At 37.0% G+C, this 23,783-nt stretch overlaps 1 protein-coding gene across 2 annotated transcripts in view; it reads right to left on the bottom strand.

Annotated features, from left to right (window-relative positions):
* The window catches only part of LOC126248763 (lipoma-preferred partner homolog), an 82,728-nt gene that overhangs the window by 8,914 nt on the left and 50,031 nt on the right, over positions 1 to 23,783 (bottom strand). For both annotated transcript variants that reach the window (XM_049950117.1, XM_049950116.1), the window contains exons 6-9: positions 12,896 to 13,121; positions 10,371 to 10,540; positions 4,013 to 4,191; positions 951 to 1,071 (exon numbers count right to left, since the gene is read on the bottom strand). In XM_049950117.1, coding sequence (XP_049806074.1) covers positions 951 to 1,071; positions 4,013 to 4,191; positions 10,371 to 10,540; positions 12,896 to 13,121 — 696 coding nt within the window. The remainder of the gene's footprint in view (positions 1 to 950; positions 1,072 to 4,012; positions 4,192 to 10,370; positions 10,541 to 12,895; positions 13,122 to 23,783) is intronic.

Below are 23,783 nucleotides of genomic sequence, written 5' to 3'. Positions count from 1 at the left end.
GTATAACTAATGTAATCTACATCGATTTGAGTTCACTTACAATTGCTCAGCCATGGTCTCCTCCCAAAAATTTTAACACGCACTTCCCTCCATTACCCAACTGAAGATTCCTGGATGCCACAGGATGCATCCTATCAACATAACCCTTCTTTTAATCAGGTCATGACAAATTTCTCTTAAGCTCTGTTTGTTACCCTTCATTATCTGATCTACCAATCTAATTTTCAGCTTTTGCCTGTTAGCACCGTATTTGAAAAACTGCTGTAGCGTGGAAACTTTAACACGGCAGTTGGCTGTGAGCACAACTGAGAACTTAGACTGCTGTCAGGAGATGAGAAGTGCAGTGGAGAAAGCCCCCATCTCAATTTTGCAGGGCTGGCAGTCTACATCAGTGTACTGTGCTTCTATGAAAGCATAAGTGATTCACGAGTCATATGGACTGACAATCCTTTTTGGTGTCATGGGAATCTTACTTGAATCCCATGATGTACCATGATTAGTCTTTTCACTCATTGCAGAATTATAAATGAAAACGAGCAACGTAAAACACACAGGAAAGCAGAGTAAACAAGAATTTGGTAATGGCTACCGTGCCTACCAGCATCTTATGCCACAGTCATTGAAAATATCCCCCACCTAAAACTGCCACAGTGCAATGTCCTCACAATGCTCTCTTCTTGTGTGAACTGTTTATCATTCATGTTTCACTACCACACAAGACAATGTTCCCAACAGATATCTACAGAAAAGGTTTTGTAACATAAATTTACATTCACTGTTAAATTTCTCTGTCTTGGAAAAACTTTTCTTGCTATTGGCAATTTGCATTTTTCACCCTCTATACTTCGGTCACTATCAGTTATTTTGCTGCGCAAACAGCAAAACTTGTTTACTACTTTTGATATTTTATTTTCACAGTCACTGCAAATCAGATGAGTTTTCATACATACCTCACACTTGTAACAAGCTATATGGAAACTTCGATCCAAAGCAACCACACGAACAGTTTCATCTTGGCCAGGTTCAGGCATGATAGGCAGACCACAGACACAGCATCGTGGTGCAAATTTCCTGTATAAATCACAAAAAATTCTTATATGAAAAAATACCAATATCAAATATTTATGTGAACAGGATGTGTAAATCAGTCTGTAGTAACTTACGTAACTGGTCATACTTTATGAGTATCACAGGTTTTCACACCTTTCAAACACGGTACTGTAGTACATCATTTTACAGAAATTTATTTCCTTATATGTGTAATTACAGCTAAGTGCTACACATGATAGGAACCTAACAAAAATCGTAACAACACACTTACTTGATGTTTAGATGCATTTTCAGTTAGTTTCCAAATCTGCACCACCAACTTTAATGTGCTGTCTAGCTCTCTTTGCAATAGTGAGTATATCTTGTAGTCTTTCTTGTACAAAGTAGCAATGTTCGTATTAGACCACACACTTTCTCTCTCATGTTTACATATGCAAATCTGGCTTTTAACCATATAAATTTGACTTTTAATGCACGTAAAGCTAATGACTTGTCTAAAGTCTGGGAATCTTTACACACCACTTAAGAATATAGCATGCAAAAAGTAATTACATTTACAAATAACACTTTTTGGTTGGTTGGTTGCTCAAGAGTTAGGCAGCTTCCACTACTGGTGTGCATATTGTGTGAACTTATATCTTGACATTCTGTGCAACTTAATGAGCTAGAAACGTAACTGACTGACAAGCTGGTCATGTTTTGGTCCAAATGAGGTAATTAATTGCTTAATAAGTGGTGGTACTGGGAGTATGGGAGAAAAATTACACACGTTTTCAGTATTAATACTGTGACAGCCTCAGCACCCTATAATTCTGCGCACTGAAACCAGCAACAACATTGCAGGGACTTACCAGCATAACCGTGAACAACTACCCACAGAACAGAACTGATTTGGAGCAAACCTTCAACCCATTCAAATGGTAGTGTATGCACACAAGCTGTTTTGTACATAAAATTATAAATAAACCAGTGTACTCATCAGAACATAGCTGCGTTAGTCTTCTGGAGTGGTTTGGTTATTTAAGTTTACAAGGTTGTAGTATGTGCTGAAAGTGTTAAATCACCCACACTGCAGCACAGTGAGATTAGCTGCTGTATCTTGCATGCTGAAAACAATGCCAGAGATCATTTGAATTTAGATTGTCTACTTTCAGTGAATATGTATGTGCCTTCATGTAACCCCACAAATCAACTGGAATTGTGTCTAGTAATCTGGGTGAGGAGCCAGTCGCACTTCTTGGACGTACTGCCACTTTGCTGTGTGTATCACTGCGTATATATCAGATGTCACTACATGGCGTCAGTGGCACAGCTTCAAAGAAGTGTAGCACATAGTCATTAAGGAACTGTTGACAGAAACTTCCAAATAACTTTATGAAATGGATCTTCTTCATTCTAGTCTTGTCCTGTATCTTCACAGTGTCTGTCAATGTGGACTTGACAATGTTAGTAGCAGATGGTAGCCTTCCGTTTGCCATCCTTTTTCCCCCTCCAGGAACTGAATTGGTGTACCCAATCTGTTGGCATCTAGTGTTGTTCCATGTGAAAATGTGAGAACATTTTTTATATGTTTGTGTATCATAACTGAGGTGGGACATGGATACCAGCTGGATATTCATGTAGTCAGATGTTGGAAACCACCTATAATCCACATCAAGGCTGGCTCATTGTTAATCCACTGGACAGATTTGATTTGGGACTGAAGTGTCTCCCTAAATCCCAGAAGCAGCATTCCTAAAGCATGCAGTTATCTGGGTGGGTAATTGCATAAAAGGAATGTGTGGCCCAAGCAGCATCCTATCAATAACACCTGACCAAATATTGAGAGTGCCTTCAAAGGAGCCACACAGCAAGTGACTTAAGTGGTGCATTTGAGATTGTGAGAGAACTCTTTGTATCAACACAGTCTGGAACACTGCTCCATGGCTAACATAGGGTGGCTAACTCCATTATGACTTATATGCAGGATACCTGTTTTATGCAAATATCTATGAACTACAGTAAATGCACAACTAGAAATCATCAAGTTTGAAACTTTAACATTTCAACAATGTGCAGCTGATGCATTGTGCATTAGTTCACCACTATATAGGGATGTTAGTTAAGGTAGCAGGTCAGATGATGTGTGTTAGCAGCAGTATGGGCAGCCTAAGTCTCAGACAACCTATTGTGAACACAGGCACTTAATACACAAACTAACTGTATGTTCCTTTCTGCAGCCTGCTTCCTACCATGTCATGAGAACTTTCTTGAAGTGTATGGTTACTAATTTCTAAGTAGTTTCAGGATGTTAATCCCCGTGTAATGCACGAAAAGGAGTAGTTTCTGCTAGGTTGTGTTGTACGGCAACATGTCAGGTTGAAGTTTCCTCAGTGCCAATTTTTGTTGCCTTTTTGAAACCTGTCTCCATTTTATCATCAGATAATATATTTTAAACTGTAATACATTTTAAGCCACCATCATTCAGAGCAAGCTGCTCTGTCAAAAACTACATTAGGCACTATATTATACATTTTTTTCCCTATTTATAGTCAGTAAACATGTAGCAACAGAGCACTCTGAACTTTAAATATATTTATTATTAAGGAATATAGCACAAACGTTTCATCTCTGAATACACTCAAGTGACAGTGGAAGTGATTGAATGAAAGTCTTGTATGGTATATAAATTCACACACACATGCAAGGCCGAAGTTGCACAGATCCAAAAGTGTGCTCTCCACAGCATGAATGGCTAACAGATGCTGAAACATTCTGGCACATAAAAATAGGATGTTCAGCATAAAAACAAGTATTTTTGATGCCTCACTAAGGCAGCTTCAACAATTAACTTTCTTATGCCTTTACACAGCAATACGAATGGCTTGGACAAAATGTATCAAAGACCAATCACTCAAGTGAATGGTAGAATTCTTCTAATGTCACTTTATGATTATGTGTGACAACAAATAATATTACTTACCTATGAAAATCTTCAATGCAGTGTATCTGATTTGTTGCATCAACTGTGAAAGGGATACCATCTAGACTTTTCCCACATACTATGCAAGTGAAGCATTGTGGATGGTATGGCTTTCCTGTTGCTCTTAATATACGGTCCAAAATAGGTTTCATGCAAACAGAACATTTTTCGAGTGTGTTCTGAAATATAAAAAGGTCTAGTTTTTAAAAGACATTCAGAATGCAAAGAAGTATAAGATAACAAGGGGAAATTAGCTATCAGCACAACAGATGCAAAATACGGACCACCACCACCACATCTTGACACTTATCACCCTGTCTTTCTGACAGTGTTCTATGTATGTTTACTTCAGCTGACTACTCAGCCCTAAATGTTATGGACATATTTAGACATAGTGCCATGGTGGCACTTGTGTGCTGCGGACATCTTAATATGCACAATTATATTTCTGTCCTGCTCATCCAGTAGCTTTTTGTAGTGTATATTGCTTATGTGTGGTAGTTTTGGGTGGTCGCTCTTGGGGTCTCCTGTTTATGTTTACCCTTTTCTCTAAGTTTATGGCTGTGTGAGCTCTTATCTTTCTTTTGTTCCCCACACAGTCTTTCCATAAAATACATGAAGGAACAAATAATACAACGGTTCTAGGAATGTATGCTCCCACAATTTTGACAGTAAACCACATTATAATGCATATGCTCTCTTGTGGCATCTGAAATTGGAGGTTGGTGAATATCTCTTTGATGCTTTCGTGCTTACTGAACGAGTGTTTGATGAAATGGCTGCTCTCTTCCTTGGATCTTCTTTATTTCCCCCATCAATACTATCTCTTAACAGTCTCAATACTGAAGTACTGGTTGAATGATGTTTTTCTAAGCTACTTCCTTTTTAGGTGGACTACACTTCCTGAGGGTCCTTCCAATTAATCCCAGTCCAGTATCAGCCTATCATACAACTAGTTTTATGTGATCATTCCACTTTGAATCAATCCATATGCATATTCTGGTGACTACTTCTAGAAACCATTTGAAAATTGTGTAATCATGCAATAACATGCCTCTTCCGTGCATTTATGTGCAATACATTACAACAGTTTATGTTGTGGGTCAACCGCCAATCGCTGCACAAAGTGTTGAACCTCTGCAGATCTTCCTGCAGTTCCCTACAGTTCTCTAGCAATGCGGCTCCTCTACTACAGCATGTTTTAAGAACAGCCTCATGGAGCTTCTGACATTATAAATGACCTAATAGTTAAATATTGTCAATAGCAATGACCCTGTAACACTTCCTTTGGGTACGTCCAAAGTTACTGATTTCTCTCTGTTAAAAATGACATTCATTTGCAAGGAACGCTTCAATCCCATAAGAAAGCTGATATGATTTTTCATATGCACATTTTTGTTCATTAGGTGACAGTGTGGTGGAACTGTAATGAATGCCTTTCAGAAATCAAGGTACACAGCATCATATTGGGTGCCAGTACCCACTGCTTCTAGGTCTCATAAATGCCTGCATGTATTTACTGTATTCAGAATCATTCATTTTGAATGCTTTGTTCTTCAAGTGACCTACAGTAGACAACTGCCAGAAGGGGTGCAATTTCTTTTGCGCACCCTATGTAGAGTCATATAGGTATCCCATCAGGCCCAGTCACCTTTCCTTTCTTGAGTTATTTTAAATGATTTTCTATCCTGTAGTCACTTCTTTTGATGTTTGCCATTTTGACATTCATACAATGACTGAAAGGAGGAACCACAGAATGATCTTCCTCGGTGAAACAGCTCTGGAAAAAGAAATTTAGTATTTCGGTCATCTCTGTAATCCTCTGTTTAAATGCGTTGTGGTCACTGAGCATCTGGAGGGATGGGTTTGATCAGTCTATTGACTGAATGTAAAAATTATTTTATGTCAGATCAGTATACAGAATTTTTCTTTGAATCCACTGCACACACAGCTCTCCTAAGCCTACTTTCAGCTTTGTTCACTTTTTGTTTTTGACACGTCTGTGCCTACATTTAAATCTGCAGTAAAGTTCTCTCTGCTTTTAAACTCAGCTGTCAAAACCATGGCAGGTCCTTCCTATCCCTAACAACATTGCTCAGGACATACCTGTCTAAGGTGTCAAGTATAATACATGAACTATGGCCATTTACCCATAACAATTCCTTGGCACATTTAATAAGCAGAAATAGCATCCTAAATTCTTGTTGAGACCCATTTCAGTGATGGTATAATGGCCTTATGGTTATTGATTCACTACTCTATGTTAACTGAGTTGAAAAGATCAAGCCTGTTTGTAACCATGAGATCTAAGGTGCTGTACCCACGAGTCAGCTCTACAACTCACTTTTGAATGCAATTTCTGAATAAAGTGTTTATAACAATTTGACATAGATCCCTGTCCTATTACCCACCACAAACAGTTCAGCCTCCCAGTTTACAGATGGTAAGTTGAAATATCACCCTTTTCTTTATCATGTGGTTTTACAAGCACACGAAAGTACCTATGATCACAGAAACCCCACTTCTTCAAAGTGTAACCACACCTCTCTTTAGCAGTCCTATTGTGGTCCAGCCTCGACCCGGTTTGGTGTGGTAATCTCACCCTAAAACGATAGCAAGAATAGGAAAGTGGCACATGACTTTCTCCAGGTTTTCCAAGAAACACTCCACTGCTACTGCTCCTGACCATACTTTTTCACACATGTAACACTTATCACTTACTTATCCCAAATTATACTTCTCTCTGTAATTATTGAGGCTTCTGTTCTTCCCTCTGACATCAGAAGAAATGCATGCCACATATACTCTAGTACTTAGCTGCTACTTCCAGTGTGTTGTGCAAGCCTGACCTATTGCGAGAGATCCTACAGTTCTCCACCTGATAGCAGAAATCATTAAATCCACAACCAAAATCGTCACAAAATTGTCTGATACCCTGGTTTAAGTCTTCCACTTAGCTGCTAACCAGAGGAACATGATGGATTCTGGCAATGATGCTGCGAACTGATACTTTAGTTTCCATCCTGCACACAGGGTAGTTGTCTTCACCACTGCATCTAGCTGCCTGTGCGAACCAAAGTTGGCCTCAGACCCAGGCAGCAGGCGTCATTGGCGCTGACATGAGTTATGGAAGGCAGCCATATGCACCCAGTATTCTCCACAGCCACTGGCAGAGTCTTCTCTACATCTACAAGGAACCACCCCACTCAACAAGCATTCAAAGTGGACACTGCCTTTCTGACCTGTCTGCTACTTCCCAAAAGGTTTCCATTACCCATCGAACGCTGGAGCTCTGAACAACCAACAAGCCTACCCTCTCCACTTCTTCTGAACTTTCAGGAAGACTGATTCCTGTTCCAACAGATGCAGCATCCTGTGCTGGCTCAGACGTACTTTCAGTAACGGGCAAGACCTCAAACCTGCTTTCAAGGTGTAAGGGACGGCCATGCCATCAGCACTCACTTTCGCTTTCACTCCAGAGATTTGTGACCTTGCCACTGTTTGCCATTCATATTAAGTAAATGCAGAGCACACAGGGCAAGTGAATCTAATGGTGCTGCAATGTCAGGGACCCCAGCCAAGCATGTAGGCACCAGAAGTGTCACAGTTTGTGTCTCAGGTGCCCCAGGGTAGCAGCCTGAATGTGTCAATTGTGGCCAACATGTCTTCCAAATACTTCTGTATCTGTAATCAACAGAGCAGTCCTTACCTGTCATGAAAATACATCCATATAGCCAAGAATGAATATAACATACACCAGAAGTTGCTTGATGCAATCTGAGGACTGCTACAAAATTGTTTCTGGCTATCAATATGCCACAAAGTCATCTCGCACAAGTTACTGCTCAAGAAATATACAAACATTTAGAACAGAATTACTAGAAGCACGAGATAAGACTGAACTGATGCAGTGTGGAAACAGAAACTGCTCTCTCTCTCTCTCTCTCTCTCTCTCTCTCTCTCTCGGTGTGTGTGTGTGTGTGTGTGTGTGTGTGTGTGTGTGTGTGTGTGTGTGTATACAAATATATTTTCTCTCTTTCCAAAAAGATCTCTTCTGTTCAATGTCAAACATTACCGACTGTGTCACAGATGGAAAAGCTGCAGTGAATGACATGTGAGCAAAAAAATAAAGAGATTAGTCATTAATTAATAATGCAAGGACTAACACTAATCTCAGTATGTTGAATTTTAATTTACTCAGTGCTGTTTTTCAGGGATGATGTGGATTAATACAATGAAAATATGGTTTTTCTGTAAGCACAGTAATAATTAACAACGTGCTTCAAATCACTGTTTCAATTGTTTAACTACTGAATGTATTCCTATCCATAGTGAAGTAGCTAAATTCCCTTTAATATTACCATAATTTTTTACCATACTTTGCACATTATTTACTCATAATTCAATAAAACCAATATTAAGCATAAAATGTACAGAAAATTTAGTTTTCAATGTAAACTAGTTTTCATGCAACCAGTGGTCTTTTCAAGGACTACCAGAATAGACAATGGAAAAAAAAAATTTCAACTTATGGTACGGTTTTCCAGAAATGGTCACAGATAATTAAGTTTTACTGGAAGATACATCTTGTAAAGAGAAAGTCTAAACATACGTTTGGTATAATATGTGCAACACACATCAATACGAAAATCTTGATGAACTACTCCTGAAAATTTAACCTAGCTCTTAAAACATATAACTGTTTTGATGTCCAACTTTCATTTCACTTTGTGTTGTGATAACTGCTGGCACATGCCATAGTGTGAGTGATATTACAGACTCTTAAAATAAGTAACAGAAAACTATTCTCATCATTAACAACATTACACAACATGACAAAATTCTTGTTTTTCAGCATGTTCCAGGGATGTTAACAGTGTGTGATGCAGGTTGTAACATAAATACTACCTTGAGTGAAAATGGTGTCCTGTATGGGCATATCAAAGCCACACTTAACTCTGAACATTTTGTATAGGAACGCAGCACCATAAGGACTGGACTGTTAGTTTTTTAAGGCTTGGATATTCAGCATATGATACTACTGAGGCATATATTATACCATCATGAATAAGACCAATGTAAGTAGAATTATTTATGACGTGTTTCAGCACTGACAGACAATTATTTTATGGTTACCATCTCAAAGCCTGTATTTATCTGCTGTGCAGCTCTTGATACCAGATTTGCTTCCCTCACTAAAGAGACGGCACCCAGTGGCACCTGAAGGAAGCTTGACTGGCCTTAAAATATTTTATCTTGCTTGACACCTCTAACACCTGAACATGAGTGTCCTGGAAACACACAACTTTCAATGACTACCTGATATATTTTGTACAAGAAAACTGTGCATAAATTGTGAATATACAGGGTGGTCAGAAACAGCCCGAAACGCTTTTAAGGCTGCACTGAAAGATAACTAATAATTAAAAAAATTCAATATGTTGCGCCATTTATGAGGTAATGAGCATTGAAATTAGCCAATCATGCCACTGTATGCACAAAGTCAAGCGGCTCACCAGTGATGGTGTTGCCAAGTGTCTTCTTCATTTGATTTCCTAAAACCAAACAAGAGAGCTATACAAAACCTATACATGGAACAGCAGTACGGAATGAACCCAAGGGACCGATGACCGTCGCAGTCTGGGCCCTTAAATCCCCCAAACCAACCAATGAACCCAAACCAAAAGCTCAGCCGTCTCGTGCACTATCATCTATGCTATGACAACAACTGACACTAAATCTGGTCGACTGCTTGAATTTGCACATACAATGGCCTGATTGGATAATTTTGATGCTAATTAACTCAGAAACACTGCAACATATCGAATTTTTGCTTAACAATTCTCTCTCAGCACAGCCTAATCTGCAACACCTTTACAGATTTTTCCAAATGTTTCTGGCACCCTATATACTTTGCGGCACATAGTTAAACTCCACATATAGTGGTCACATTTTTGCCTTGTTCTGGAGGTAGAAACCAGCAATCCGGTTCACATGATTCCTTGTATTGACAGTACCTCCAATGCACATCACTATCTTATTTTTGAGGATGCGATGTTGCCCAATTGGTATACACAATACCCACAAAGTGTGATCAGATTTTGCCCATAATGTTCACCCATTCAGACCACATAATGCAATTAAGGCTTGGTTGCTGAGCATGGTGAAATAGAGAGCACTGAGTCACTTGCAATGACTCCTGACTTAATTGACAGAATTTATAAGCTGAACTGAAGGATGTTTGACTTCCATATGAACAGCACATGCCATGGAGATGGGCTGAGAGATGTTAGAGATGAACAAGGTCATTTCATAAATCCTGTGGCTTCAACATTGAACTAAACCTAGCCGAACTCACCAAATAATCTTCTTCGCAATATGGTTTCCCATCAAGAGCATAAAAAGGTTTTCCTTGTAACTGGATTGCACAGTGCTGACATGTGAAGCATGAAATGTGGTACACTTGGTCCATGGCTGTACATCCAGATCCTTCTCCCACCACCTTTTGTCCACAGGCTGTACACACACCTACAAAAACATTTATAACACTATAAAGAAAATTGTAAACAACATGCAAAAGCTATAGTCAACCTTCAGCAGAAATAAAGTGAGCAGTAAGTTTTTAATTACATTTCAAAATAAAAACACAAAATTGTAAATGCTGTGTTATTCATCTCAAAATTACAAAGACGTTTGCAAAACTCAGGGTAGGAAACCAAAAGGAGTTATTACTTACCTATTACACATTCTTTCACTTAACTGACGGTAATCGTGTTTATTTCCTAACAGGCTAAAGAGCTTTTCCTGATTAAATTCTTAAGAGAATATTGTTATTGCCCCCCCCCCCCCCCCCAATACATTTGGTACCTTTTATTAAACATAGAACCACTTTGAGGAATGCAGCTGTACCCATAATTACTAGCTTCAACACAAAGAAACAAAAAGGTTTGAGTCAATTGTAATAGACTAAATGACACTAGGATTCATTACCATACTGACATACCTACTCAGACAATTTATAACTACTTGTGAGAAAATAAATGTGTTTACATTTTTGGAGACTTAATTATTAAAAATGATCACATGTACTGAAATAAAGGCAGTATACCCATGATCTGGTCCCATATAAGAAGCGAATGGCCCACTATTCAAGCAATCAACTGTGTCCAAAGTTTCAACCAACTTCACAAATTATGTAATTCTTTTCATGAAGTCTTAGACACCCGGCAAAACACAGAACTTTGCTACACTGCTAGCTTTTGAGTTTGAAATAACACAAAGATCCCATAACAATACGACATACTCTGAACATGCAACACAATATGCCTTCAGGTGTAAGTGGAAAAATGGTAAAATCATACTATAAGCACCCATCTCCACAGCACACCCACTCATGAGAGCATATTACTAGAGAGGGTAGGGGCATCTTAGCTGAAATGTGCGAGACAAAACTATTCACGTTTCAGTAAGTGGAAGAATGCAGTACACGTGATGCCACAGTTATTAGTATCTTCAAAATGGCTGGGACAGAAGGTTGCCAGTGGATCCCCAGCACTATTCTATAAGCAGCATACTTCACCATCAATATGAAATGCAATACAATTGAAATAGTCCTGAAGGGGAAAAGGGAGTCTATTTAAAACTTGTTTTGGACTGTTTAGCAGCTTTCTCTTGCAACAGCTGTCCCTAGTCCCTACAGAAAATTTCCAGAAAAATACCACCTACCACCAGTTTCTTGTGTGTTTCAACATACTAGAAAGCTGTTTTTGATAAAATAAAGTATCTTCCATTATTTTTTTTTTTTTTTTTGCAAGTGCGTGCCTGCAAGTGCATGCCTGCCCCCCCCTCCCCCTCCCCCAACACACACACCTGGGCACAATGTGGATGCACAGGAAACCTAGCAAAGTTTTCATTCTATTTTTTGTGGGACTGTCAATAACTCAACACTTCCGCTATTCAGCGAGTCATCTCCTTACTCCTAAATGTTTACAAATTAACATAAAATTTATATAACTGTGGAATAAAAAAGCTTTACAAGTATCTCAAACTATTTGGCTGTCACACTAACGAAACATTTCACTGTGTGTGCACGCGCATGTGTTTGCTGTAAGAACAATAAAAATTTGCAGTGGAATGTGAGGGAACCTTGAAGCAGCCTGCTTCTCCAGGATACTTATTAAACCCACTGTCATCAACAAGAATTTTTAGTTTATCACTGATTTTAATAATAATAATAATAATAATAATAATAATAATAATAATAATAATAATAAACTTTAAAACAATGATTTCATTACCGCAATTACAGTACAATGACAATATCATTAATAAGGTTTCTGTATGATAATCTAATCCAAATATTGCACACCGCTTTAGAACTCTCGATCTGAAACCTGCAGCTCTTTTACACACTAATTTTTACAAGCCCCGCGATTCTGAATACCTACACCATTTGAGTATTTGTAGCAGCTATTATCCTCACTCAAATCTCGAGGAGCAAAAGTACAGACACACTGTGTTCTGGTGTTACTAATGGTTGGAGAGTTGAGGTTCAGGGTCTGGGTGAATCTAGTAAAAATACCTTACATACAGAGTTATTTGTCATTTCTGCCTGCTCCATATTTTATATGCATCTTTTTTCTGCAACTCCAATAATCTTCCATAAAAGAGGAAATCTTTATATCTGAATGTTCGGCATTACGTAATTCATTAAGTTACAATCAGCATGATAACCCCCTTTTGTGATTACCCCTTTCTGTTTACATAGTCCAATTACAGTATAGTAACATACGCTAATATAACTTTTCTCAGATCAGCATCTTCAAATACTTTGTGGCAAAGACAAAAAGTAAGTGTTTAAATTTAAAAAAATATGTAAATTACCATATATGTCATCGGGATCTGAGGAATCGTGCATGGATTGAACTAGTAAATTAGTCAAAGCATCAACTTCTGCTTCCTTTCCTAATGAAGGTGCTGTATTTGCTTCATCTGATTTGTTTTGTGAGCCACTCATGTAAGGAGCATACAAAGAATAGTTGGAACGAGATGACATCTGGCTCGGTGGCCGCGGATTAATAGGTTCATATATAGATTCGTATGCAGAGCTCTGAAAATAATAAAAGTCCTCTGTTATAAAACAAAACAAATTATTTATGGTACAAATGTTACAGTAATTAATAAAGCAAAACTAATCTTTCAAAATAATTTTAATGGGGGGCAGCGAATCATATGAAACATCGTGGATGGGCATGTATAACGTGAACAAAATCAATCAAAATATTACAAATACCACTGCAATGAGCAGTGCTGGATGAGCACTTGAAACTGGGACTTAAGACTTTCATGGGCAAGTATTTTACAAACTCACAGTTTTAATCTGTCAGGAAACTTCAAATCGGCACACATTGCACATTGCACTGCAGAACAAAAATTAATTCTATGAACTGTAAACATAGTTTCTTTATGCTGATTAATTAGAATAAGATTCAAACATTTTAACTCACCCTTCTGAGAGAACATTCTAAGATATACAGGGTGTCACAATTAGTTTAAGCACAATAACTTTTTTCTGTGGAAGAGAAATAAATAAAAAAAAAGTATCAAGCAAATGGTGTTTAGCTATCAGGACATTTACCTGCATGATGACAGGAAAGGCCACTTTGTTCATTACACGGATATGAATAGCAGTATGTCTTTTTCCAATAGCATCCTATTCTTTTTTATTTTGTAATCCACTTCCTATCCTCAAAACCTGTTCAAAACTGTACTGCAGTACACCAGCCATGTAAACATGAAGTTATTGAAAATGGAACACAGAAGTGACCAACTCTCATCCACTGGCATACAATGAAGGTATCTGGGGTAAAGCAGCTCATCCATTTACTGAAGTTGACAGTGAACTAATGGAAATATAACACAAATGCATACTGGCCACTCAGTCAACTGTCTTTCAGTTCCATTTGTTTACTGTTAACTCCAGCATGTGGGTGAGTTACATTAGCCCCAGGTAACTTCACTATATTCTTGTGCAGGAGTTTCATTTCTGTGAATGATATGCTGTGTTTTTGAACACGACTTGAGGAGAGGAAGCAGATTATAGAATAAAAAAATATAGGATGTTATTTAGAAAAGACATAGTGTTCTTCATGTCTATAATGAACACTGTTACAAGAATGGCAATGATATCAGTTAATGTCCACCTGGTAGCTAAAAAATATTTGCTCAATGTATTTTTTATTTCTCTTCTGAACACATTGTTACTTGAGGTCATCAAGATGAATACGACTTCCTGTGTATGGGAAGTACTACAAAAATGAAGTGAGAAATTGCACAGTTGAACTAGCTTGTAGATCATGTTATACAAATTCTAGATAGAGAGAATCTGTAATGCTAATTCATTGAGGGGAAAAAGTTAAAGAAGCAAAACAAACTTTTACATGTGCTAACAAATTTTGAGATTGCAAATACTTAGATAACATAATGCTTGTAATAAAAATAATAAACTGTAAGGCTTACATGAATCACAGATATTAATAATTCTGCTATTAATGTTGCATTTCTGAAAAACCTTTTAATGAAGTCTCTTAAAAATGTTGCAACAGTCAATGACTTATTTCATAGGTTTATCATATTATCAAATCATTAAATTTTAAGGAAACAGTTCTTTGTTTCAATACTGAAATAAACAAAAAGAAACATAATATTTACAACTATAGTTTACAATAAATCATGATCTTATAAGAACAAATCTAGAGGTTGAAAGTTTCAGACAGAAGTCAAATGATTTTACACAATAGCATGGATAGATTGAAGTGTAACTCTCTACACTAAATGCAACATACATACATACATACATACATACATGCTTCTTTTGTCTCCAAGAAGCAAATGTGCTTATTGCACATTTATCAGCATACAGATATTCTCTGCTGGCAAATTCTGTGACCCATTTATTAAACTTTCAATGCATTTCTCTGAGCAATGAATGATGGTTTTATTTTACTGCTTTATCTTTAGACATCTCTGGTAATTAAATATGATTCAAAATCCAATATGTGTTTCCATTGAATAAGCACTAAATCAACAAACTGAAGTTCTCATGTTTAACAAAAACTTTTTTCTGTGGGCGACATTGAAAATAAGCGACCAACAATTAGTAGTTATCTACAATCATTCATTATGCTTGTGCATCATTATCATCGTCACAATCACTCTCTGTTCACTAAGGTGAAATGTCAATTGCACTGCAGAGATAAGACTATCAACATTGATGTTTTCTGGAACAGCAATACTATGACAGGTATTAGAAAGAGTTATTGCACTGATGCGCATGGAGACACATGCTGATGAACTCCATGCAGTATTAACAGTGCTAAATTAACACACATTTGTCTGCTGCAGCCAGTTAAAATTAGTGCATGTGAAGACTATTACAGTGCAATGGAGTAACGCCCACTTTCCTTAGGAGCTGCTACAAATGAAAGCCATTTAACATTACTGTAAGGGCGTGGAAAAGAAGCCGGGCACTGAAGATGTGTGTAAAAAAACATCCGAGACAGAAAAGAAATAACTGTTACACAGTTCACTCACGCAGTTTCTAACTTTTTATAGTACAAAGGGCATTCAAGAAGTTTTGCACAGTCGTCTCTAATTTTTTTTATTTTTTTGCAGGAGGAGAATGAAATTTTTTGTGAACATACTTGGAACATTTAGCTGTAAGTTGGTATATGAAAGTATTTTCTTTTATTTACAGGCGAGCCATAATGGACCGTGAAGTAGATGTCAGGTTGCGACAATGGTCGGTGATGGAGTTCCTCTTCAAGATCGGTGATGACTCTGCCACATTGATTCACAGGAAGTTGCTCCCTGTTTATGACAGCACAGTGGATCACAGCAGTATCCAACGGTTGTTGCAAAGGTTTAAAGAAGGTGATTTCTCTCTACTGGACAATCAACGATGCGCTAGACCATCGATGGCAGTGAGTGATGTGAATAAGGAGACCATTGAACAAATCATCCAAACAATTCAGTTTGCTGAAATGACTCATTTGTCATTTGGTAGTGTGGTATCACTAGTACAGTCACTAGAGTACAGAAAAATCTATGCACCTTGGATGCCTAGATTACTGACAAGAGAAATGCAAACGATGAGGAAGAATGTGTGCGACGGTCTCATGAAGACCTTTACTGAAGGGTGGAAACAGTGTTTCGACAGCGTAATTACCCAGGATGAAACATGGTGGTTTTTGTCCGAACCTTAGAGCAAAACCCAATCCATGGAGTGGCGTTATCCGGGTTCCCTCAGAAGAAGAAACCAAGACTTTCATAACCAGCAGGCCGAAAGGTGATGGGCTCCTTCTGGGATCAGGGTTGTGTCATTTTCACTGACTTTTTGGAACCTAGCTCCACAATTCACTGGGACCATAACTGTTAGTCACTGGACAAGATGCAATATTGATTGGCAACTCCATGTTGTCTTGTGCACTACGACCAGATAACAGGTATACTTGAAAAAAGAGACAGCATTGGTCGTATATTTTTTACTATTGCAAAATCTATTTTCTGTCACTGAGTGACCATCTTCAGTGCTAGAAGTTAAAAATTTTTTCACATTACGATCAGAGAGTACAACATAGAAAACCACAATTACATCTGCATATGAACATAACACTTGTTGGAAACAAACCTATATTATATAACTTAAATTGGGATGCACTGTTGTCACTAAGCTTACGGCAATCACATAGACTGAGGTCGCTGTTTACCTGCACTTGTTCAGCAGACCTCGGTGTGACGGGGCTTGACACGCCCTCTGTGTGACAAGTGTCATGTGAAGACATAGTATTATTGGTTTTGCGAATTATTAACACTAAATAACTCTTGTACTTTTGTGAATGGTGTAGTAATTCAGATTTAAAATGTACGTACAACACATAGTAGACGCAGGAGAATATCTAAAATACATTTGCGTATTATTTTTTATAAACTATAAAACATAAAATAGATCGATGATAAGTTGTTAGAGTGCAGAACATATAAAAGCAAAAGATAATGCCAAAGAATAATAAATGAACAACATAAAAAGAGGCGCAACACAGGTCTTTCTTAAAAAACATAACACCCACCATCTGGCGTGGGAAGTCATAAGTACAACATTCGTAATTTATGTAACAAACGTTAATACCAAGGAGTCAAATATATAAAAAATAATAACGTTAATACCAAGAAGTCAAATATATAAAAAATAATAACAGTACGAAACTGCCGTTACTTAATAATTAAAATGCCGTGCAAATATAAGGTGCGAACAAGTAGTATACATCAATCATCAAGAAACCATCATGAGGAAGGACAAGTAATAGTGTCACTTATACCAAAATGTACATCGTACTTTAGAGAAATTAAACAGACTATGCACGATATCCGGCACTTATTCAAATAGCAAAGGAATTGTTAACATACATTAAAAATAATTACGTAAAGTGATAACCGGCTTGTATTATTTTGTGTCAACGCCTACGAGATGTCGACTATAGTAAAATTATGTTCAGTAGGTGTCCATAAGTTCTGTAAATTACAGAACAAAAAAGAAATAAGCATCTTTTAAAAAACCGAAATCAGTAATGTTATTAAAACAAACTGAAAACATGTGTGTCAATGTGTTGAGATAGTTGAAATAACGGCCATTATACGTGTTCTCGTAGCGACTATGACTGAGGCGTTGTATATAAGGGATAACAAGCAGCTGACTATGAATTGCAAATTGTGATAATTGACCACAAGTTGACTTTATTTCATAGGAAATTGGAGAAGCATTCCCAAAAATGTGTGCTTCTCGATATCGTTTGCTCGTTGAGTAGCGCGATATCTGGAGCTTTATTATGACAAAATATCTCCATCTCTTCCATAAGGTCGAGAAGGCGACCTTTTTTACCCTTGTGCAACAACTTCAATTGCGATGTCAAATCTGGAGTTGTATGACCAGTTGCTACCAGATGGGCTGCGAAATTCGATTTTTCAGCAATATCTTTCCTCTCAAGTGCAACGTGCTCACGGAACCTTGTTTCTAATTTTCGTCCGGTTTGCCCTATGTAACCTGCATTATACGTGGCACACATAAGTTTGTAAACACCTGATTCATGTAAGACTTTGCGTTCATGAATGTTATTCCATAAAAGCGCGCCCAGTCTGTTCGCCGTCTAGAAACCTATATTAATATTTCTCTTCTTGAATACACTGGCAATTTTATTGCTAATGGGACCATAGAAAGGCAATGTGATAAATTTTTGATTTTTAGTTTCGCTTGTCTCATTCCGCCTTAAATTGTCTTTACTATATTTTTTGGATGTCATCTCATAAATGTTCATGACATATTTCAACGGGTAATTATTATTTCTTGCAATTTGTTTAACTATGTTTAACTCTTTCTCATGGTTTTCATTAGATAATGGTAATCGGAACATACGATGAAATGCAAAGTGGAAAAACGATTTTTTGTGTTGGTCTGGGTGTTGTGAACGATAATCTAAGATGATATCTGTGAATGTTGATTTTCTGTAAATGTCAAATGTATGTTTTCCATTTTCCCTTCCAATGGTTAGGTCTAAAAAATTAATGACTCCATTCTGTTCTTTTTCAACTGTGAAAGCAATTTTGTTGTGTAAGCTATTAAATGTACTGACGACTTCGTCAATATCAGATTGACTACCATTAATAAGCAATAGCGTGTCGTCTACATATCTATAGTAGTATACGATCTTTTTAGCTACTCTTGGAAAATCTTTTAGTAATTTCAATTCAAGATAGTTAATAAAGATGTCTGCCATAATCCCTGATACAGAGTTTCCCATGCTGAGTCCGTCTTTTTGGACATAAAATTTATCGTTAAATGTGAAGTAGTTATATTTTAAGCAGAATGATAATAATTCTATGAACTCTTTTATTTCCACGCTGGACATATTACTGTGGTTTCTGAAATTAGCGTCAATAATTTGTATTGTTTCATCAATCGGGATATTCGTATATAAATTGACAATGTCCAGCGAAAGAAACGTCATAGTGTCTGTAATAGGTATATCTTTTATTTTCTCTACTAATTGGGTACTATTTTTAATTGAGAACTGTTGCACAAATTTATAATGTTTATTCAAAATAGTTACATTTTTTCGCAATATTCACCAACGGGCCCCCTCTCCCATCAACTATCGGTCTAACGGGATTAGATTGCTTATGAACCTTGAATTGTGATCGTAACTTAGGAATTTTTGGATTCATTATCTTGAGATACTGTATCTCACGAGGGGTTATTATATTTGAAAGTGATTTAAGTTTTTCATTTAACTTTCTTTGGATCTCATTCGTTGGGTCTCTCGCAATTGATGTAATACCGTTTTCTTGAAAAAATTGTAAAGTTTTTTCTACATACATTTCTTTCGTAACAATAATAACAGAATTCCCTTTGTCTGCCTGTGTGACAATTGCATTACTTTCTTGTAATTTATTATTCAAACTTTTCACTGTCAAATGGTCCCTCCTGTTTTGGTTATTTTCTTTTTCTACCTCCTTCTTTAATAGCTTTTCTAGCGCTACAGCCATTTTATTCTGTTCTACCTTACTTATTTTACAACTATCCATCCCAAATTTTACCTGCACTAGTGTCTTCTTAATTGCCCTCCTATCTAATTGTTTATGTATGTTGTACTTTAAACCTTTATTCAAAAATTCCTTTTCTTCCTGATTAAATACTATATCCGTTAAATTTTTAACTCTAGGATAGAAGTTATATTTATGTTCGCCATTTAACATTTGTCTTTTCCCTTGCCCCATTAGCTTAGCTATTTTTTTGACATGTTTCGCTCTTACTTTACTAACTACATTATACACAATCTCATTTACTCTTGAGAGTAGCAAATCTAAGATTAAAGGAGAGACAAGTTCACCCAAATTGGCGTGCGCTTTGAACAGTTGAGAATTAATAACACTTTTTTTAAAAAACAGTTTCCTAATTTCACTTCTCATCAAAACCAGTTCGCATTTTTTCATTGTCACTGCGCACATTTGTCTTCGTATATTAAAATAACTCTGTACATACCGTGGGGTAACATTTTTCTTAATACACTCTTTGTTGAACTGGATATGTTGACTTGTGATCGCCAGCTTGATTTTTAACTTCTTGTATTTAAAATACGCTGCACAAGCCCAGCTAGGCAAAATTTTATTGATTGGCGACTCCATGTTGTACGTACATTTTAAATCCGAATTACTACACCATTCACAAAAGTACAAGAGTTATTTAGTGTTAATAATTCGCAAAACCAATAATACTATGTCTTCACATGACACATGTCACATAGAGGGCGTGTCAAGCCCCGTCACACCGAGGTCTGCTGAACAAGTGCAGGTAAACAGCGACCTCAGTCTATGTGATTGCCGTAAGCTTAGTGACAACAGTGCATCCCAATTTAAGTTATACAATATAGGTTTGTTTCCAACAAGTGTTATGTTCATATGCAGATGTAATTGTGATTTTCTATGTTGTACTCTCTGATCGTAATGTGAAAAAATTTTTAACTTCTAGCACTGAAGATGGTCACTCAGTGACAGAAAATCGATTTTGCAATAGTAAAAAATATACGACCAATGCTGTCTCTTTTTTCAAGATGCAATATGCCATCAAGACCCACAGACTACAGCTTCAGGGTCAGCTCATCAGACTACACCATGACAATGCCAAACCCAATACAGGCCTTGTGAGACAGGAGAAAATCATGAAAATGGGTTGGAAAATTGTTCCTCATCCTCCCTACAGCCCGGACTTGGCTCCATCTAATTTTTACCTCTTTGGTCATTTGAAGACCCACCTGCAACGTAAAACATTTGATACTGAGAATGACCGTCTTTCCTGTGTCAAGCAATGGTGTAAAAGTCAATTCCCAGAATTTTAGCAAAGTGCATTTACATCATTGAAAGAACGTTGGGCCAGATGCAGTACACCTGATGGAGGCTACATTGAATAGGCTCAATGTATAGCTAAATTTTCGAAGTACGTTCACAAAAAATTTCATTCTCCTCCCACAAAAAATAAAAAAGACTGTGCAAAACTTTCTGAACACCATTTGTACTTCTCACATGGTGTCCTTTTATCTTTACCACCCAAAATAACTTTTTGTCCAAAAGAAAAATAATAAGTAAAAAATAAATATCAAGCAAGTGTTTCTAGAATGAAATTTTCACTCTACAGAGGAGTGTGCGCTGATATGAAACTTCCTGGCAGATTAAAACTGTGCGCTGGACCGAGACTCTAACTCGGGAAGTTTGGAAGGTAGGAGACAAGGTACTGGTGGAATTAAGTTGTGAGGACAGGGCATGAGTCGTGCTTGGGTAGCTCAGTTGGTAGAGCACTTGCCCGCGAAAGGTAAAGGTCCCAAGTTCGAGTCTCGGTCCGGCACACTGTTTTAATCTGCCAGGAAGTTTCATCAAGCAAGCGTTGTTTAGCTACCAGAAACATTGACAAACATGACTATCTTTCTTGCAACTCTGTTCATTATGAGAATATGAACAGCATACAGCATATATTTTATTTGGTAATCCAGTTCCTCTATTCAAAACCTGTTCAAAAGTGTATCGCAGCTACCATTCATACAAACATGTTATTAACATGAGATTTACTATGGCTATTGTTATGTGCAACATTTGGGTTAGCTGTCAAAATGTAATATTTTAAATAAGACTATTAAATTTAACTCTGAAGAAAATAATATTAATACAAACTGTGATGTTTATAATGTTTTTTTTTGCTAGCATTTCATATTCTGTTTCTCTCTACCAGCCCAATAATGTTTTGCTTTACTTGGGGATTTTTTTTGTGGGGGTGGGAAGGAGAGGGGTAGTGGGTGGTAGCTCTTGGGTGATGACTAGTTCTTCCATAAAGGTCATACACTGTGAGATACATCCAACATGAGGTCAAAGTAAAAGTGTGTGTAGTGAGTATAGATGTAAATGTCACATGATTTGGCAGTGAAATGGGCACCAGTATATCACAGCCAATAGTATGGTTCTTTAAGGATGGGAACATCAGCAAAATGACAGTCAGTTACAACTTGACACTGGTCATGCAGTACTCGTCAGAAAGGATGCAGGAATTTAAGCATTTGACATAACTCAAAGCATGCAAAGATTTCATTAATTCATATAACTTTTAGACCATCCATCTGTATGTGAGGATATATGCCACAGAAACTTCTCACTCCAAAATAAATTCCTTTGGATGAATTTACAAAAATGTGAGGATGCATTTTAAGAATGTATGCTGGAAAACTGAGAAGCTTTGCCATTCTCAAGTTCAAAAGCTGAGTTACAGTGTTCAAGCATTTGTCTGTGCCCTAACTACTGCTGAACACTTCCTATATATTAGTTTGGTTCTTATTTTACATGTCTAATTTTTTTGTGTGTGTTACTTTCCACTCTGGTTCTTTAGCAAGAAAAAATAAGTTGTGTGTAATTTGTGCTCAACAGAATAGGGGCAGGGGCCTGGCCTCAACATTTGCGGGAAAATCTCATTTATTGTCTCAAACCATATTGTACATAAATATGTAGCTGATTAACCAATAACTTCAATACTTTCAACTCGATAATTAATATTGCTGTAGTATGTTTCATGATACAATCAATAACAGCTATGTACAACATTTGTGGGGTAAAAATGAAAAAAAAAAACTTTGTTAAAAATCCTTATTCTTTATTAAAGTCTGTTTATATATATCTTGGAAACCTATGTCAATATTCTCCAAATTATTTCTTCTACTCCTCTGGGCTTGATGCCTTTTTCAGTCAGATTATTTAACACTTTCATTTTATTAACTCAAATAGTGTACACCTTTGAAATTACCACACAAAGTGTACACCTATGTCACAGTGACCCTCAAGTATTTGCTGGAGAAATTTCCTGTCAATAGAATATTTTAATTGAAACTGGACTATCATGTATTAAACTCATTTTATCTCATGTCTCTCACATACTTTTGCAAACAATATTAGTATTAATGCATCCAAAATTCGAATTAAGTAAAAACGCTCATGGAAACTTTTCAATGAAGAAACTTGAAAGTGATCCAGCTCTAAAGACTTTATTTGCAGTTTAATTAGATGAAGGTGGTATTCATTTAATGAAGTGCACATATTACACAAATATTAACAATGACCATTCTTACTGTGGACTTCATCATCGTCCGAAAATTCTGCAGACTTATTAGTTTCGCCATTGACTGTAATTGCTGTAGGAGCATCAGCTTCAGAATCTCTTTCATCACGAAAGTCACTCATGGCACTTTCACACTTGAGTTCTGCTAACAATGGTTCCCATGTACCATCTTGTGTCAGTAAAATGTCATTCCTATGTGCCATTTTCATATAAATGAACCACACTCATCAACAGAACAGTTACACAATGTGCACACTAAAGTCACAATGCCCTTTCAAAAAATATTTATGTCAAATTAATTAAACAACAATGTCTCAACTTCAAATGTCCACACTCTACCAGGTATCACTCAATGCTGAATTTACATTGGTGGCAGTGAACTGTGTATGTGCAGCAGCACACACAGAGTAACAAACAAAAAAACTCCAGGGTCAGAGTGATGCTGGTGTACATTTCTAGGTTAGCACAGTGTCAGATCATTGCCAAAGTCTTCATTTCCATGGCACTCCAAAGGATCTGTTATAAAGAACAGATCACTCAAGCTAAATCTGGCAAAAACTGGTCTTCTTT

This window comes from Schistocerca nitens, chromosome 3, assembly GCF_023898315.1.
Source record: "Schistocerca nitens isolate TAMUIC-IGC-003100 chromosome 3, iqSchNite1.1, whole genome shotgun sequence".
Lineage (NCBI taxonomy): Eukaryota > Metazoa > Arthropoda > Insecta > Orthoptera > Acrididae > Schistocerca > Schistocerca nitens.
This window is presented reverse-complemented; position numbering and strand designations above follow the sequence as displayed.